At 34.9% G+C, this 19,018-nt stretch overlaps 1 protein-coding gene across 1 annotated transcript; it reads left to right on the top strand.

The window, feature by feature from the left end:
- The first annotated feature begins 13,714 nt into the window (after positions 1-13,714).
- On the top strand, positions 13,715-14,659 carry LOC134697858 (uncharacterized). The gene has a single exon (XM_063560147.1). It carries the CDS (start codon positions 13,715-13,717, stop codon positions 14,657-14,659), a length of 945 nt encoding a protein of 314 aa, XP_063416217.1.
- Positions 14,660-19,018: the final 4,359 nt, after the last annotated feature.

Here is a 19,018-nt window from a genome sequence, read left to right on the forward strand (position 1 = left end):
CATAAAAGCTAATGTAAACTTTAAATTAATATCGTATAGTGTTGTTGACTTCAATTGTTACCATGGAAACACATATTATCCATAGCAACATCCACTCAAAAATAGCATAATTAAACATTTGGGTAAAAAAGTACATAAGTAGAGGGTGATTATTTTAAATTGGAATATGACCTCGTTCTTTGCTTCACTCACAGTTTTGTCTTTTTTTTCTCTTCAGACGGTTTATTTACTGTAATATATGATGTAACATTGGGGTTGGGGGTTAGGAAAAAAGGGGGTATATGATTTTTTTAAATGTTTTATACAAGTAGATACTTAAAAAGATAATTGCGTTTGTTCGGAGTTTGTTTCGAGTTCATCATTCGTTAATCAATTTTTGAAAGTAAACACAGTTGATGAACTTCATGGGATTGCAATAGCCGGGCTAACCTAGCTTATGGTAAGGCATGATAGATATGTCCCTTACCAATTGTAAGAATATTTTTAATTTCGTAGGGCACACATCCGACTGACATGTTATTCCACCAGCATAAATCACAAAATTGACCTGTAACATAATAGAAAGCTTACAAACCAATTATAGAATCATTTGGTGAAAGCATTTCTAAACTGAAGTGTGATGGACGGACGGATAGACGGACATGCAAATTTAACAAATTTTAACGATTAAGTTGGTGGTGACTTAATGAATAATAATAGTCAATTGGTTATCGCTAATATCAGAAGTGCAGCATAATCGAAAATTCAAATATATAGCTGTTAACATATCAATAATAGCTAAAGCGAAATTGGAATTCAGGATCTCCGTAATAGACAAATAGATACATCTGTTTAGTTGGAATCGTGCTTATCACAGTAAAATAACTATTACCGGCAAAGTTATCAAATATTATTGTGCAAGATAATTGTATTACATGTAATTGTGAATCATTCCTTACTATGCATCATTTTACATATATCTCATAATTTCATGATTCCGATAACATTATATCTTGTTTTGTGTGTGTTGGGGTGGGGGTGGAGGGGGGGGGGGGGGGGCAGCTGAAGCAAACATGTAAAAAGGTACCATTATTTTAGGTTGATTCTTCCAAAAAAATCGTTATGCTATTCTCAACTTGTTTAATTGTTTTTAGATACCGTTCTTTATTATATATTCAATTTTGTTTCAATAGTTGTTTTTACTTGCTGAATACCAAGTTGTCCTACCACAAAGTAGGTTACCTGTTAAAATATTATATGATCAAGATTCATTACTCTTAAATATAAACACAGTATTTTACAATAAAAGTGTTTACTTAGTAAAACTGTAAACTCTGAGTGTTGTTCATTTGTTGGCATACAACATATAGATAATAGTTTACTTTAAATCTTTACTTACCTTCAGAGCAATTCAAAAACGTCTTACCTTGGCGAGATATAACTGAGTAATTCTACAGTAAGCCGTGGTTTCTTTTATACGAACGTTGATATGTTCGTACGTGTCAAAACCAAGCCTATTCTGCCTCAAACAGTAGCATATGCATCATAAGAAAAAAAAAGGCATGTAATTAAGTATATTTCCACACCTAGAACATTTATATTTATAACAAGAATGTAACACATTGTAATTTTGTATTCAAAAAATATGTTTTTAAATCGATAACAATGTATTATAAAATATCAAGTTACCAACTTATATGTATTTCAATAAATTAAGACAAACAGTACATTATATAATATAATTCAGTGAAAGAAGGTGCGGCGGCGATCGTTGGTCATTATGTCCGTTTAAGACATAATGTTCAAAATCGCAAATAATAATGATGTAGAGATACATATTGGTTCCCTTATTGAGTGTGATGCAAGCCTATGAACTAGTGACTATAAAATTTTCTCTTTTCAAGATTTAAAAGCAAATACATGCCTTTTGTCGCTTGCAACAGCATTATTCAGTAAATATGATTTTATAATAATTCCTGCTTGAATTTCGATTTTACAGTATGTTTATCGTTGTCTTCTCTGTGTTGATAGTTTATTTCGTCATCAAATATTTCGTTTTATCTTTTTTACATTTACTTGTTTCAAGGTAACTGAAATTTAAATTGAAATAGGCTAAATTCCTAATTAAAGACCGATAAATCTTTATAAAACATTTTCCTAGTAGTAACTTGAAAAACAAGTGTGTGAACTTTAATAGGTCACCAAGTGTTTCTTAAAAAAATGGCATCCACATTGCATTGGCGGAACTCTGTTGAAAAGGAGTCGTTTGTTTTAGGGACTGGAACGTCCTTTCTCGGATTTGCTTTTATATTTTTAAATGATGTGACATCTGATGAGTTATCTTTTTTAAGCCGAGTGCAACTAAATCTTCAATTGTCAAGATATACATGATTGTTTTGTTTACACTGCAGACATAAAAGTAAAAACACAAACTAGGAGGAAAATCTAATAGGGAAGTCCATTATCACATGGCAAATGCAAATGACAAAACACATAAAAAACGAATGGACAAGATTTGTCATATTCCTGACTTGGTACAGACATTTTCAAATGTAGAAAAAGGTGGATTAAATCTGTTTTTATAGCGCTAAACCTATCCTTTTGATGACAGTCTCATCCAATATATTTGTTTAGTCCAAACGCAATATTTTTGAAATATCCAAAAAGTAGATTTGAATGTTGACATGTGTATGAATAAAATATTGAAATTGCACTTTTGTAAAGAAATCGACAAATCCTTACCAAGAATTGTTATCAATCTCATGCATGTGTATTCAATGATTATATACTATAATCAAAAAGCATAATTTTGCGACATAAATTTTCAAAATATTTTTTAACAGATATCATAAGCATTGAAAATCGCAATATGTGTACAAGAAACAAACTAATATTGTTTGTCTAAGTACACAGTAAAATTAAGATATTGGGGACAAAAAGTCACAATCGATAGTTATCTTACATTGTAGTCATGATTTTGTACATAAAAGTGACTGAGCTGTAAGATGAATTTCTATCGTTTATATTTAAACCAACATATCAACTTTCTGAATCAAGCAAGTTCAAATTCAATTGGTACAGATATCGAAGAACTCGATTTAATGTCGTAATCGGCGGTATCTTATGACTTCACTTGATTTGTTTCCTTGCTTAAGGTTGATGCCATCGAATTAACTTTGATATCGACTATTTCTATTACATATCAACATTTTAAATCTAGATATATATATATACCTGTTTACGTTGTCAATACGTCTAATAACATTGCAGTAGTTAACCGCTGTTCAGTAGTCACAAATCTATTGAGAGAAAAACTAATTTGCTGTACAAACGAAAACCAAGGGAAACACATCAACTATAACAATGTATAAGAGGAAAACAACGATCGTTTCTGAACATTCGTTTAATCATATTTGGACTGAATTGTATTTTTTAAATATTCTGTAATACATTGTATCTTCAATTTTTCACTTATTCTTATAACATTTGTATAAACTTCGAGATTATAAACAAACGTTTTTTTTTCTAAAGTGAACATTGATTGATTTCTCAGTGATGTCCTGTGTTTGAATTTGTTTGTTAGCTTTTTGGTCATGAATGTTTGTCTCTAATATTTAGTTAACTGTGCATTTGTATTCAGATATCGAAGATCAAATTTATTCGTTCATTGTGTAATCATACGTTTTTTGATTGAGTTAAGTCTGCCAATTGATATTTTATCGTATGTTTTTCTATGTTGTGATGTTATGCTATTGTTTCAGAAAAAGGGAGAAGGTTTGGATCCATTAAAACGTTTAATCCCGCTGCAAATGTTTGCACCGGTCCTAAGTCAGGAATCTAATGTACAGTAGTTGTCGTTTGTGTATGTAATATATATATATATACGTGTTTCTCGTTTCTCGTTTTGTTTATATAGATTAAACCGTTGGTTTTCCCGTTTGAATGGTTTTACACTAGTAATTTTGGGGCCCTTTATAGCTTGTTGTTCGGTGTGAGCCGAGGCTCCGTGTTGAGGGCCGTTCTTTAACCTATAATGGTTTACTTTTTAAATTGTTATTTGGATGGAGAGTTGTCTCATTGGCACTCACACCACATCTTCCTATATCTATTAAACATAGCAACAGATATTCTCTGAAACGCTTCTAAATAGTACTACATGTATCCACGGAATATATATAAAATACTGAACTTACAAAAACAAAATGTCGGATATATAAGCACTCAAATTCTGCAAAAGTTTTGACGGTCTCCAATTCATACTAATTGCAAGTTTTTTTTCAGTTTAAGTAAATCTTAAACACCTGCCATCATTGACCATCGTTTACCGAAAACATGAAAAATGTACATGTTAAATGATGTACACCTTTTCGATATGCTTGTGATATTTGGCAAATGCATGAACTAATTATCGACGAAAAAAAGTGTTTTATCAATCTACGAAAATTGGTATGAGCAAAGGTAAAAAAAAAATCACGGTAAGAATGTGGGTAATTAAAATAAAATGTCGAATTTTGAAACTGATTATTTTTTTTAAAGTAACTAATTCAAACAACCTTTTACTTTTGATGATACAGATGGGTGCGGTCCTAACCTTGACAAAAGTTAACTTAGAGTTAACTTGTTGACTGCTTTCTAAGTTAACTTGAGAATTTTTAAGCAGTCAAGCAAGTTAACTTCGTCGTTGGTGGACCAGACCTACGGTCTGCTTTTTTAGGACTGCTGCAGACCTATCGACAAGTCTGCTCCAGACCAGACCTGTGGACAAGTCTGCTTTTGACCAGTCCTGAGGACAGGTCTACCTCAGACCAGACCTGTGGACAGGTCTGCTCCTGACCAGACCTGAGGACAGATCTGCTTTTGACCAGACCTGTGGACAAGTCTGCTATTGACCAGACCTGAGGACAGGTCTGCTTATGACAGATTATCGTTATAAGAGTTTTCTTTCAGACTTGAACTTTCATTAAAATATGTAAACAACATTCGCATTGTTTTTCCACAGATATCATTTATTATTTACTCGCTAGACTCTACTAGATATTATTTAAATGCTCTATTTTATTTGATATACATGTATTCTTATATAAATAAAAAATGGCTATACGATCACACAGAGTTTTTATTTTATTAGAAGGCGGATAAAAGGTTATCCAACGCATCGGAACAATATTCTTATATCACGGGATATCGGCAACATCGTCTACGTTACTTCGTTCCCCGTTGTTTACCTGTCCCTTCCTATATTTTACTTTATGCATAAATTTATACTTGCATGGATATTTCATTGATATTCAACTTGTTTGCATTGGATTTACTATTCTATTTCCCGCAGAATATTCTAACAGAAATTATACAGTGTCCGTAAGCATACGGTGTGGTAAAACTATCAACAATCTCGTCAAATTCGTCAGATTTATCGAGAGATTTGTCATTGCCGATATTTATATGGGACGTCCTAAAATTATACTCAATGCTAACTTAAATGAAATAGTTGCCACTTGACGTTTAACTATAAACAAAATCAATCAACCGACATAATAGATTCCAAGAAGAGAACCTCGTATACTTTTTTTATTATAAAATCATTGTAAATAGTAGAGATGAATTCAGACATGTCAGTGTTGGTACTTTGATGATGTGGCATAATAGTTTTGTTTTACACGTACACCATCATGAACTCCTATATATGATGTGATTGTTATTATGAATAAAGAGATGAAATTCTGACATTCTCAATTTATTCGGAAATTTTTTTTGCATTAATAGTTTTCCAATATTATTGATTACATGTACATTTACAGTCCTACTAAAATGTGAACAGGAGCGCCAGGAGAAGACATTAAGGCGCTCGGTACAATGGTATGCGGGTATATAGATTTGCAAATAAAAGTGCACATATGATCAGTTTTGGTCAAATAGTTTTGTTTTCCAAGTCAGCATGAGGTATTAAAACTACTGAAATTTTGTTACGTATCAATATTTTGAATAAAAGGAGGACACGCTGGTATCCTAAATTTATGCGTATAAAAATTTGTTGTTATTAAATTGCAATATTGCTGTCCATTGTCATGATTATATTGTAATGCTGGCCTCCCCCTTTTTACCCACATATTTTGTGTGTATTGTTCTTAAACCTAATAAGGTGGAATAATTGCTAGTGAGATTTAATAACATGTATTTTAGTTCATATGACTTGAGGATTGTACAATAAATGATTGTTTTGGGTGGTAAAAATATTGTGTCTAGTTCGTACAACGTTGTTTTGGTAGCCGGGACAGAACGGAAGTTTATCTGTACTTCCCACAAGAGCTTGAAATCGGTCTTTTATATAATTCTGGGGGGATAAACAGTTTGTTGGACAATTATAGCATTGATAAGTATAATAATATTAAGTCCTTTATTTTGTAAGGATAAGGATTTACTTGCGGTGACAACTTGCCAATTGGTCACCGTAGTGTTGATATCGATATTTTGGTTGTTAATTTAGAATAATAACCTTTGTGGTTCAAGTATTATGTTATCCAATAGGTGTAGATATCACCAAGAGTATAAAACATGTTGGTTCTAGTTATTATTCCGCTGGAAAACATCTTTATTCTGTGAAAACATCGTGTGTTTACATTCTCAGTTGTTCTGAAGGGAATTTCCCTAATCAGAAACATGGCTGCTGATTGGTCGTTCGTTAGTAAGAACGTTAGTGATTGGCTGATATTGGTATAAAACTAAAATCAATAACAAAGGGAGGCAGTCACTAGATAGATTGTTAAGTAGAGTGGCAAATTCAAAAGTAGAAAAAGAATGTCCGAAAACACAGTAGATTTAGGAAAAGTTAGTAAATACTAAATTGCACCCTTATTGGTGCAAACTTTAGGTGCCAAATCGGGAGCAAATCCTTGGTGCAAATATTTATTGGTGCAAACTTTAGGTGCCAAATCGGGAGCAAATCCTTGGTGCAAATATTTATTGGTGCAAACTTTAGGTGCCAAATCGGGAGCAAATCCTTGGTGCAAATATTTATTGGTGCAAACTTTAGGTGCCAAATCGGGAGCAAATCCTTGGTGCAAATATTTATTGGTGCAAACTTTAGGTGCCAAATCGGGAGCAAATCCTTGGTGCAAATATTTATTGGTGCAAACTTTAGGTGCCAAATTGGAGCAAATCCTTGGTGCAAATATTTATTGGTGCAAACTTTAGGTGCCAAATGGGAGCAAATCCTTGGTGCAAATATTTATTGGTGCAATTGATGGTTTAGGTGTAATTCCTGGGTGTAAATATATTGCTTGGTGCAAATAAATATATAGTTTTGGGCAACTTGTTTTGTTAGGTGAAATTCCTAGGTGACAACCTTTAAGAAAGTCAAGTATTTAATATTTATTACGGAAGCTTTATGGTAGGAACGATTTTGTGATTACCTATAAAGAATTGTTGATTGTTGATTGTATTTATTATGTCTTAAGGAATTGAGACTTATTATAAACTGTGGGTTAGTGAATCTGGTTGATTTACTTTAATGTGATCGAGTTTAGCGCTACACATTGGTAGTTTAATAATATTTAGATAGTGACAGAGTAAAGTCTCTGTTTAGGTTAGTTATAGATAAGACCAACGATACTAGGAACCGGACTAGGCCAGGAACAGAGCTGTACCACTACCAGTCCAGCATTTTTATAAATAATAATAAAGCATCTAAACTGTTCTATTTCATGTATTTTATTTCACGAATATTTAGTAAATATACAGTAATAACAAAACAAATATAAAATCAATATCGGTAGAGTGTTTTGGTCGACGGTAAACCAACTAGACGTTATCCTAATATACATACACACAATAAAAAGATCCCTTTACTTTATGTTCATTGTGTTCTCTGGTGTCCGACTCTAGCACCCGAGAGGCAGTGTTACAATTGGTGGCAGCGGTGGGATAAATTTATAGAGTCAGATTAAGTTGAATATATAAGATCATAGATAGAAAATAATGGACGATTCAAACGTAGTTACGTTCGGCCCACACTTGAATGAGACACATGGTGATGCTGAAGCAACTATTCATGAAAATGAAATAGACGCTCAAGGTACTGAAATTTTTAGAAGGACAGAGAGAATGATGGCCGAAGCTAGGGCAGAAATTAGGCTTCGGATGGACAGATGTTTTTCCGACTTTTCAAGTGATATGAGTAAGATGTTTGAAAAGTTTGAAAAGCACACTGTTGACACTAGGTCTACCCCAATTTTAGGACGGGGCAATGAAAGTTCCATAGATAATAATATGGGACCCGATGTTAGACATGATAAGGATGATCAGAATAATAGTAATTTTTCTGAGGTCCGACGGTCAAAATCTGAAATTTCTTGTAAGATTAAGCCACAAATCTATGACGGCTCTGATGATTTGGAAGAGTATTTGACTCAATTTGATTTGTTGGCCGAACTTAATGTTTGGGACTCAAAAACAAAAGCACTGCTTTTGGCAAGCAGTTTATCAGGGAACGCCAGGGCAATACGTAATGAAATTACAAATGGGGAAAGACATGATTTTGATTGTTTAGTCACCGCACTGAAAAGTAGATTTGGCTCAATTAATAGATCAGAGGTATTTAGGGCAGAGTTACAAACAAGAGTAAGATTCAGACAGGAATCACTACCAGAGCTTGCCCAAGCCATTAAGAAACTTACCCGTAAGGCTTATCCGGGTACTTCATCTTTGGTCAGGGACACGTTGGCCCTTGACTATTTTATAGATGCCATTCCTGAGTCTGATATACGCCTCCGACTGAGAGAAGTAGGGCCAAAGACAATAGGTGAGGCAGAAAATATTTCTGTCCGTCTAGAAGCTCTAAGACTGGCAGATAAACAAAAGGGGAGATCCATAAGAACGGCTGTGGTCGAATCTAGTGATGACACTTTAAAATCGGATCTCAGAGAGTTAAAAGATGGCATGAAAACTTTGCAAAATGAAGTTAACTCTATTAACAGAAATAACAATAGTCAGCAGAATAGGGGTGGAAATTTTCAAAGAAATCAAAATAATAATGGTTTCGGTAGAAATCAAAACAATAGAAATTTTCAAAGGTCTGGAAATCAGAATGGAAATTTTGATCACAATAGAAGGGGTAATCAGAGATCGGAAAACGAGCAAGTGTCGGGAGCGCAGGCCAACCCCCGACAGCGGTAAGAAGGCCTAATACCATAATTTCAAATGTAACTTGGGGGCAACAAAATGGTTGTTTTGTTTTGGGTACAATTAATTCATTATCTATACCTTTTCTCATAGATTCTGGAGCAAGTGTATCTATTTTAAGAAAAGATATTTTTGATAGTATTCCTTTAGAATTAAGACCCCAAGTTATACCTGTTCGCATGAATCTTCTTACAGCGACAGGTGCTGCTTCTGAATTCAGTGGGAAAGTAGATTTAGAAATAAAATTAGGAAACCATGTGTGTAAACATGAGTTTCTATTAGCAGAAATTAAAGACGCTGCTATTATAGGCACAGATTTCATGAGTAGATTTCACATTGATATACTATTTACTAAAGGCAGTTTACGAATAGGAAATGATTTCATTCCTTATTTTACAAATCAAGGCGAAGTTTCATGTTGTAAAGTTTCTATAGCCGAGACAGTTGAGGTTCCACCTCACAGCGAAATGATAATAAAAGGACATGCCTTCGGGCGGATAAAATACAATTCAATTGGAATTGTGGAGACAAATAAAGAGTTTATTGAGAAAACAGGGCTTTTGTTAGCTAGGTCTGTAATCCAACAAAACTCGAACACAATCCCGTTAAGAGTTATAAATTTTAGTGAAGACCCTATAAAAGTTCACAAGAACACTGTTGCTGGTTTGTTTGAACCAGTTGATGTGCAACAAGTAGTTTCTGTTGATAAACCAATAGAGTCAGTGAACTGCATTAAAGTTGCAACTGAAAAAGAAATGCCAGAGCATTTGATTGAAGTGTTTGAAAAGGGATCAGATGGACTCTGCAAGGAGAATAAAAATCAGTTGAAGGATTTTTTATGTTCTTATGCTGATGTATTTTCTACATCATCCTCTGATATAGGGCATACAGAACTGATTAAGCATAAGATAAATACTGGGAACGCACCCCCTATAAAGCAAAGGCCTTATAGGTTACCTTTAGCAAAGCGGGAAGCGGCCGAAAAAGAGATAGAAACTATGGCTTCCCGGGGTATAATTGAACCATCAAGCAGTGCTTGGTGTTCCCCAGTAGTAATAGTAAAGAAAACTGATGAGAGTATACGATTTTGTTGTGATTTTAGAAAACTTAACTCTATTACCCTAAATGATTGTCAGCCCTTACCGAGAATAGATGATACTCTTGATGCTTTGAGTGGAAATAAATGGTTTTCGACTCTTGATATGAGGTCAGGTTATTGGCAATGTGACCTGGAGGAAAGCGATCGCGAAAAGACTGCTTTTGCTATTCCAGGGAGTGGTCTGTGGCAGTTCAAGGTGTTATGCTTTGGATTAAGTGGAGCACCTGCCACCTTTGAACGATTAGTAGAAAGAATATTTTCAGGCCTGACATGGAAAATTTGTTTAGTCTATCTTGACGACATAATTGTCTATTCTAAAGATTTTGAGGAACATCTTAGAAATCTAAGAGAAGTTTGTGATCGCTTGAGGCAATCAAATTTAAAATTACATCCAGGCAAATGTGTACTTACACGCAGCGAAGTTACGTTTTTAGGTCATAGGGTAACTCAAGATGGTATACGTACGGACGAGGCAAAAATCAGCGCTGTGCGTGATTGGCCTGTCCCGAAAAACGTTAAAGACACCAGAAGTTTTATCGGATTTTGTTCCTATTATAGACGTTTTGTCAAAGATTTTGCCATAGTTGCAAAACCTCTTCATGAATTAACTGAGAAAGGTAGCAAATTTAATTGGTCCGTTGATTGCCAAGAGGCCTTCACTAAGTTGAAAGAATTATTGATTACTGCCCCAGTGCTTGGTTATCCATTAGATAAGGGAGAATTCACCCTTGACTGTGACGCAAGTTTCTATGGGATGGGAGCTGTGTTGTCTCAAATGCAAGATGGTATTGAAAAACCGATTGCATATTATAGCAAAACCTTTTCAAAATGTGAGAAAAATTATTGTGTAACCCGGAAAGAACTTCTTGCTATTGTCCTAGCCGTAAAGAATTTCCACCATTATCTTTATGGGCGCAAGTTTATTGTAAGAAGTGACCATGGGTCCCTCAGGTGGCTTATGGATTTTAAAAACCCAGAGGGTCAACTTGCCCGTTGGTTAGAAGTGCTTGGTGGTTATCAGTTCACAATAATACATCGTCCAGGGCGCATTCATTGTAATGCCGATGCTCTGAGTCGACGACCTTGTCCGGAAAATTGTTCGCATTGCTCAAAGAAAGAAACTCAAGCGAGTGCATCTGTTGTCGGAGTTTTAGCTCATGACGCAGAAGCAGGAGTTGCTACCGAGCAATTGAAGAATGATCAAGTCAAGGCACCGGTAAACCCGGGTTTGGAAGACGTTAATACTATACACAACGAGGCATTTACAAATGATAAATGCGTGTATGGTAAAACCTTAGTTTGTCCAAACCCAGGTACACCTATGGAAGCAATTTCAAATAAGGAATGCATGGGTGAAAAACTGGACAGTAATCAAATAAACCCCTCATGTCAAGGTCCAATGACGTACCAGATGCTTATGCCAACCGGAGAAACATTAACCGATGTTTGTTGGTCTGACTCGAGTACTAAAGGTCAAATGGACTTTGATGTGAGAGCGGTTCAAACAAGAAGTATGAAAAAAACAACACCAGAAATTCTCCCCAATGGGCTTATTTCTTCCAAGGAGTCTGACGATTTTGACAAAAGTCTTGACCTTCAAAAAGAGCAAGAGCAAGATAACATATTAGGACTAGTTCGGCAGTGGTTGGTTAATTCCACTAAGCCAGAGTGGTCCGAAATCTCCAAATATGGTCCAGGGGTAAAGTTCTATTGGACTCGACTTGAATCTTTTGATATAAAAGATGGGGTGTTATATAGAAAATGGGAGAGTGACGATGGCAGCACTATTTCTTGGCTAATAGTATTACCAGAGATTTTTAAAGATCTTGTTCTCAAACATTTGCATGACAGTGCAATGGGTAGTGGACATCTAGGGGTAAAGAAAACCCTGAGCAAAGTAAGACAGAGGTATTTCTGGTTTGGGGTAAGAAAATTTGTTGAACGCTGGTGTCACAAATGTGATGTATGTGCCAGTAGGAAATCACCGGTTTGTAAGGCGAAAGCTCCGATGCGCCAGTACAATGTCGGTGCCCCCCTCGAAAGAGTGGCCATGGACATAATGGGTCCACTTCCAACTTCCGAATATGGAAACAAACATGTACTGGTGATCGGTGATTATTTCACTAAGTTTGTCCATGCGATTCCGATCGTGAATCAAGAGGCACAAACAGTTGCCAGAGCTTTCATTGAAAACTTTGTCACCATCTTTGGTGTCCCTATGCAATTACATACTGACCAGGGAGCAAATTTTGAAGCTCGAGTGTTTCAAGAATTATGTAAAGTGCTTGACATCGATAAGACTCGAACAACAGTCATGAGACCTCAGTCCGATGGTATGGCAGAGCGCTATATGAGAACAGTGGTTAATATGTTGGCGTCTTTTGTCTCCGAATATCAGAGAGACTGGGACCAGTATATTCCACTCGTTATGATGGCCTATCGTTCGTCCGAACATGAGACGACAGGAGTTACTCCTTGTCAAATGATGTTCGGAAGGGAAATTAATCTCCCTGTAGATCTTGTCATGGGTAGACCTTTCAAAGAGTCAGATGGCTCTAACCCTCAACCAGATGACTATCTGGACAAGCTAGAACAAGCTATAGGCAGGGTTCATGAATTGGCCCGTAGAAAGATGAATCTATCTTCGAATTCAATGAAAAAAACATATGACCATAAGATTCACCATACTAAGTATAACGTTGGTGATCACGTCTTGTACTACCAATACCAGAGGAAAGTCGGAAGAAATCCTAAATTTCAGCGACCCTGGCATGGGCCCTATGTGGTCATCAGTCGTCTAAACGAAGTACTATACCGAATAAAGATGACCCCAAAAAGTAAACCTAAGGTTGTTCACCATGACAAGCTCAAACGATATGTTGGAGAGAACAGTCCCACATGGTTTCAACAGTCTTCTGATTAAAGATGACTGCTTAGTTGATATTTGTATATATATATGTACATATTGTGTAGTTAAAAATAGTTATAGTTTGTAATAAAGTAAATATATAAAAATGTATTAGTTATGATGTGACAAGACATTTTAGTTTTCTTGTCAAGTATGACTGATAATCAGAGTTGATTATTAGCCAGTGTTATCCAATTTGTTTTAAAATTATTGTACGTTATATTGATAGGTAATATAACATAACAAACACTAAAAATATTAAGAGAATAACGAATTATATATTTCTCTTGTAGAATAAATGGATGTGCATCATCTGTGATGACCTGACATTTGATAAAAAATGGAGTGCAGAGCGCCATATACTGGAAAGGCACAGTGACTTCGGTTGGAAGTGCCCGGAGTGTAAAAAGCTGTTTCCCAGGAGGACTCTCACTCATGGTTGCCAGGTGTCGGAGAGAGAAATGATATGTTTCGACAACAAAACAGGTCAACGGGGGAGATAAGCAGAAGTAGCGTTGGAAAAGTTTAAGAGAGAAGAGTTAGCCACTAAAATGAAATTAGTTAATGAGGAGGGAAAAGAGCTGCAGATTCCAAAAAGAAGGAACTACGCTGCTTCTGAAAGAAGCTTTGCCCCTTCAGAGAGGAGCTATGCTCCATCAGAAAAATGTTCAGTGAGGACAAACGTGTCAAAGAAAGAGGATGCCCGAGATGTGTTAGACAAAAAGAGGAAAGGTGAAGACAAAGAGAACATGCAACCTAAAACAAAGAAAGTAAAGAAAATTGAGACCAGGGAGGAAAAGTTGGAAAAGATAAAATCTGTCCTTAAGGATCTCTCCAGTGAGATCGGAGAAGACCTTAGTGTTAGTGTGGAGACTGGAGATGCAAACACTCCAGAGATTGAGTTGACCGTCACAGAGAAGGAGGTGAAGACATTAGAAAAATCAGAAGGGAAGGCATCAGTGAAGAACTCTAGTTCTAGTTCATCATCATCCTCATCTAGTTCCTCATCCTCATCCTCATCGTCACCAGTAAAATCAAAAACAGAAAGGGAACCAGCAGTTGAAACGACAGAAGATAGTTCAGTGAGGAGCGTCGTTTTGACACCAAACACTGAGGCAATCGACGCCTACCTCCAAGAATTACAAGAATGCCAAGAGAACATGCTCATTTTAAATGTAGGAGGCACTAAATTTGAAACCAGCAAGCCAACTATGAGAGCTGATCCATCATCAATATTCGCTCTTATGCTTAATCCCAATAGTGCTTTTCGCCCTTGCAAAAATGTCTATAGTTTTGACAGGGATCCAGCCCATTTCAAGATCATCCTCAACTATCTAAGGAACAATTGTATCGTAGAGAAAAGATACCTCCCAAGAGAACACCACTATCTTAATGAGCTTGCACAAGAAGCTAAGTTTTATAAACTGTTTGGACTAAAAGCTATTGTAGAGGAAAGGTTAAATGACCTTTGTGCTTGTCGGTTTACTACCTGTTAAGAATGTTATGAGTACAGATTGCAGAAGCTAAATGTGTTGGTGACTACAATAGTGATTATATAGAAGGAGAGAGTTCCTTAGTATGGAAATTGTTAAATTTAACTAATTTGGATTGTTTAAAGTAAAATGTTAGTAGAGAAAAATATTTGTTCTTTGCTAATTAAAAAAATCAAAGTAATGGAGTACTGTTAACACAGGTTTTGGTCCAAAAGAAAAACAAAATGATAAGGATGGAATAACAGTTGTTAAATTATTCCTAAATAATAGAATGATCAGTATCAATGTGAATCTCATCAGTCAGTCCTATTTGGGGACCAAATCCTGAAAGATGGGGGCAATGTAATGCTGGCCTCCCCCTTTTTACCCACATATTTTGTGTGTATTGTTCTTAAACCTAATAAGGTGGAATAATTGCTAGTGAGATTTAATAACATGTATTTTAGTTCATATGACTTGAGGATTGTACAATAAATGATTGTTTTGGGTGGTAAAAATATTGTGTCTAGTTCGTACAACGTTGTTTTGGTAGCCGGGACAGAACGGAAGTTTATCTGTACTTCCCACAAGAGCTTGAAATCGGTCTTTTATATAATTCTGGGGGGATAAACAGTTTGTTGGACAATTATAGCATTGATAAGTATAATAATATTAAGTCCTTTATTTTGTAAGGATAAGGATTTACTTGCGGTGACAACTTGCCAATTGGTCACCGTAGTGTTGATATCGATATTTTGGTTGTTAATTTAGAATAATAACCTTTGTGGTTCAAGTATTATGTTATCCAATAGGTGTAGATATCACCAAGAGTATAAAACATGTTGGTTCTAGTTATTATTCCGCTGGAAAACATCTTTATTCTGTGAAAACATCGTGTGTTTACATTCTCAGTTGTTCTGAAGGGAATTTCCCTAATCAGAAACATGGCTGCTGATTGGTCGTTCGTTAGTAAGAACGTTAGTGATTGGCTGATATTGGTATAAAACTAAAATCAATAACAAAGGGAGGCAGTCACTAGATAGATTGTTAAGTAGAGTGGCAAATTCAAAAGTAGAAAAAGAATGTCCGAAAACACAGTAGATTTAGGAAAAGTTAGTAAATACTAAATTGCACCCTTATTGGTGCAAACTTTAGGTGCCAAATCGGGAGCAAATCCTTGGTGCAAATATTTATTGGTGCAAACTTTAGGTGCCAAATCGGGAGCAAATCCTTGGTGCAAATATTTATTGGTGCAAACTTTAGGTGCCAAATCGGGAGCAAATCCTTGGTGCAAATATTTATTGGTGCAAACTTTAGGTGCCAAATCGGGAGCAAATCCTTGGTGCAAATATTTATTGGTGCAAACTTTAGGTGCCAAATGGGAGCAAATCCTTGGTGCAAATATTTATTGGTGCAAACTTTAGGTGCCAAATGGGAGCAAATCCTTGGTGCAAATATTTATTGGTGCAATTGATGGTTTAGGTGTAATTCCTGGGTGTAAATATATTGCTTGGTGCAAATAAATATATAGTTTTGGGCAACTTGTTTTGTTAGGTGAAATTCCTAGGTGACAACCTTTAAGAAAGTCAAGTATTTAATATTTATTACGGAAGCTTTATGGTAGGAACGATTTTGTGATTACCTATAAAGAATTGTTGATTGTTGATTGTATTTATTATGTCTTAAGGAATTGAGACTTATTATAAACTGTGGGTTAGTGAATCTGGTTGATTTACTTTAATGTGATCGAGTTTAGCGCTACACATTGGTAGTTTAATAATATTTAGATAGTGACAGAGTAAAGTCTCTGTTTAGGTTAGTTATAGATAAGACCAACCATACTAGGAACCGGACTAGGCCAGGAACAGAGCTGTACCACTACCAGTCCAGCATTTTTATAAATAATAATAAAGCATCTAAACTGTTCTATTTCATGTATTTTATTTCACGAATATTTAGTAAATATACAGTAATAACAAAACAAATATAAAATCAATATCGGTAGAGTGTTTTGGTCGACGGTAAACCAACTAGACGTCGACCCTAATATTTTATCCTAATATACATACACACAATAAAAAGATCCCTTTACTTTATGTTCATTGTGTTCTCTGGTGTCCGACTCTAGCACCCGAGAGGCAGTGTTACAATATTATACATTGATTCCTGACATAAAAAATATGGCTGATTAATACTATGCGGGTACGTCATGGTGTATAAAGATTTACAAATTAAAGTGCACATATGGTCAGTTTTGGTAATGCGGTCAAATAATTTTGCTGTACAAGTCAGCTGGAGGTATCAAAACTACTGAAATTTTGTTACGTATCAATATTTTGAATAAAATGAGGACATGCTGGTATCCAAAATTTATGAGAACAAAAATTTGTTGTTATCATATTGCAATATTGCTGTCCATTGTCATGGTTGTATTATACATTGAATCCTGACATAAAAAAATAAGGATGATTTACTATGCGGGTATATAGATTTACCATGTAAAGTTCACATATGGTCAGTTTTGGTAATGCGGTCAAATAATGTTGTTGTACAAGTCAGCTGGAGGTATCAAAACTACTGAAATTTTGTTACGTATCAATATTTTGAATAAAATGAGGACATGCTGGTATCCTAAATTTAAGCGAACAAAAATTTGTTGTTATTATATTGCAATATTGCTGTCCATTGTCATGATTGTATTATACATTAAATCTTGACATAAAAAAAAATGACTGATTTACTGTCTGGGTATATAGATTTTCAAATTAAAGTGCACATATGGTCAGTTTTGGTAATGCGGTCAAATAATTTTGTTGTAAAAGTCAGCTGGAGGTATCAAAACTACTGAAATGTTGTTACGTATCAATATTTTGAATAAAATGAGGACATGCTGGTATCCTAAATTTATGCGAACAAAAATTATTTGTTGTTATTAAATTGCAATATTGCTGTCCATTGTCATGATTGTATTATACATTAAATCCTGACATAAAAAAAATGACTAATTTACTGTCCGGGTATATAGATTTTCAAATTAAAGTCCACATATGGTCAGTTTATGGTGGATGCGGTCAAATAATTTTGTTGTACAAGTCAGCTGGAGATTTCAAAACTACTGAAATTTTGTTACGTATCAATATTTTAAATAAATTGAGGACATGCTGGTATCCTAAATTTATGAGAACCAAATTTTTTTGTTATTATATTGCAATATTGCTGTCCATTGTCATGATTGTATTGTACAATGAATCCTGACATAACAAATAAGGCTGATTTACTATGCTGGTATATAGATTTACAATTTAAAGTTCACATACGTATGGTCAGTTTTGGTGGATGCGGTCAAACAATTTTGTTGTACAAGTCAGCTGGAGGTATCAAAACTACTGAAATTTTGTTACGTATCAATATTTTGATTAAAATGAGGACATGCTGGTATCCTAAAGTTATGTGAACAAAAATGTGTTGTTATTATATTGCATTATTGCTGTCCATTGTCATGATTGTATTCAGGGTTTCCCCTGGGTCAATTATTTTTTTTCGCCACCTCTTTCGTCAAAACAATATATTTTTCGCCACTTTATTATTTTTTTCGCCAAATAACATAACTATATTTTTCGTTTAAAATTTACATTTTTTTCTAACCCCCCCCCCTCTTTCCCCCTTTCCCTTAAATAAGATGAGTGTGTCCATTGTGTCTATGATTATGCTCTCAAACTTATTTTAAAGTTTACATGTTAATGAATAAACACTAAAAATTTACTTTAAAACAACAGATTTTTTTAATTTAAAACATCTTTTCTAATTGATTGGGCCACTATACTTTTAATAATAAAGAAGATATACGTCCTGGAATATAACAAAATTAATGGACATGTTTTGATTATATAATACCATTATAGTTCGTAGGGACAGTTTCTTTAAAAGAAAAATACTGATGTTCCCTTTTGTACTAAGAAGTTGTTTACAACAAAACAAAAGCTTTTATCACATGAAATTGATCCCTCGTATCATGTGTAGTCATTACATTGAAGGGCTACTCTCATTCGAGCTAACCTTTCGGATAGATTTCTTCATAACGACAGTTTTCTTTTCTTGACCATCGTAAATGAAAAAGTTGAGACGTCAAACTAGGCTTGAAACACGTGTGTCACTCAAACGACTTTAAAAACGTCTTCCTAATATAAGTTTATAAGTTATAATTTAAGTCAAAGGATAATTAAAGTTTTAAATCCGAGATTTTTCTTGCTTTTTGACATTGTTCGTCACAACAACAGCTTTCTTTTCTAAACTATCTTTAAAAGCGGAGGGGACGTCAAAATTTTGCTTCAAACACGTGCGTTGCAAAGTGGTAAATAAATTATGTATGTGACATGTAGCCGA

This window comes from Mytilus trossulus, chromosome 14 (genome assembly GCF_036588685.1).
Source record: "Mytilus trossulus isolate FHL-02 chromosome 14, PNRI_Mtr1.1.1.hap1, whole genome shotgun sequence".
NCBI lineage: Eukaryota > Metazoa > Mollusca > Bivalvia > Mytilida > Mytilidae > Mytilus > Mytilus trossulus.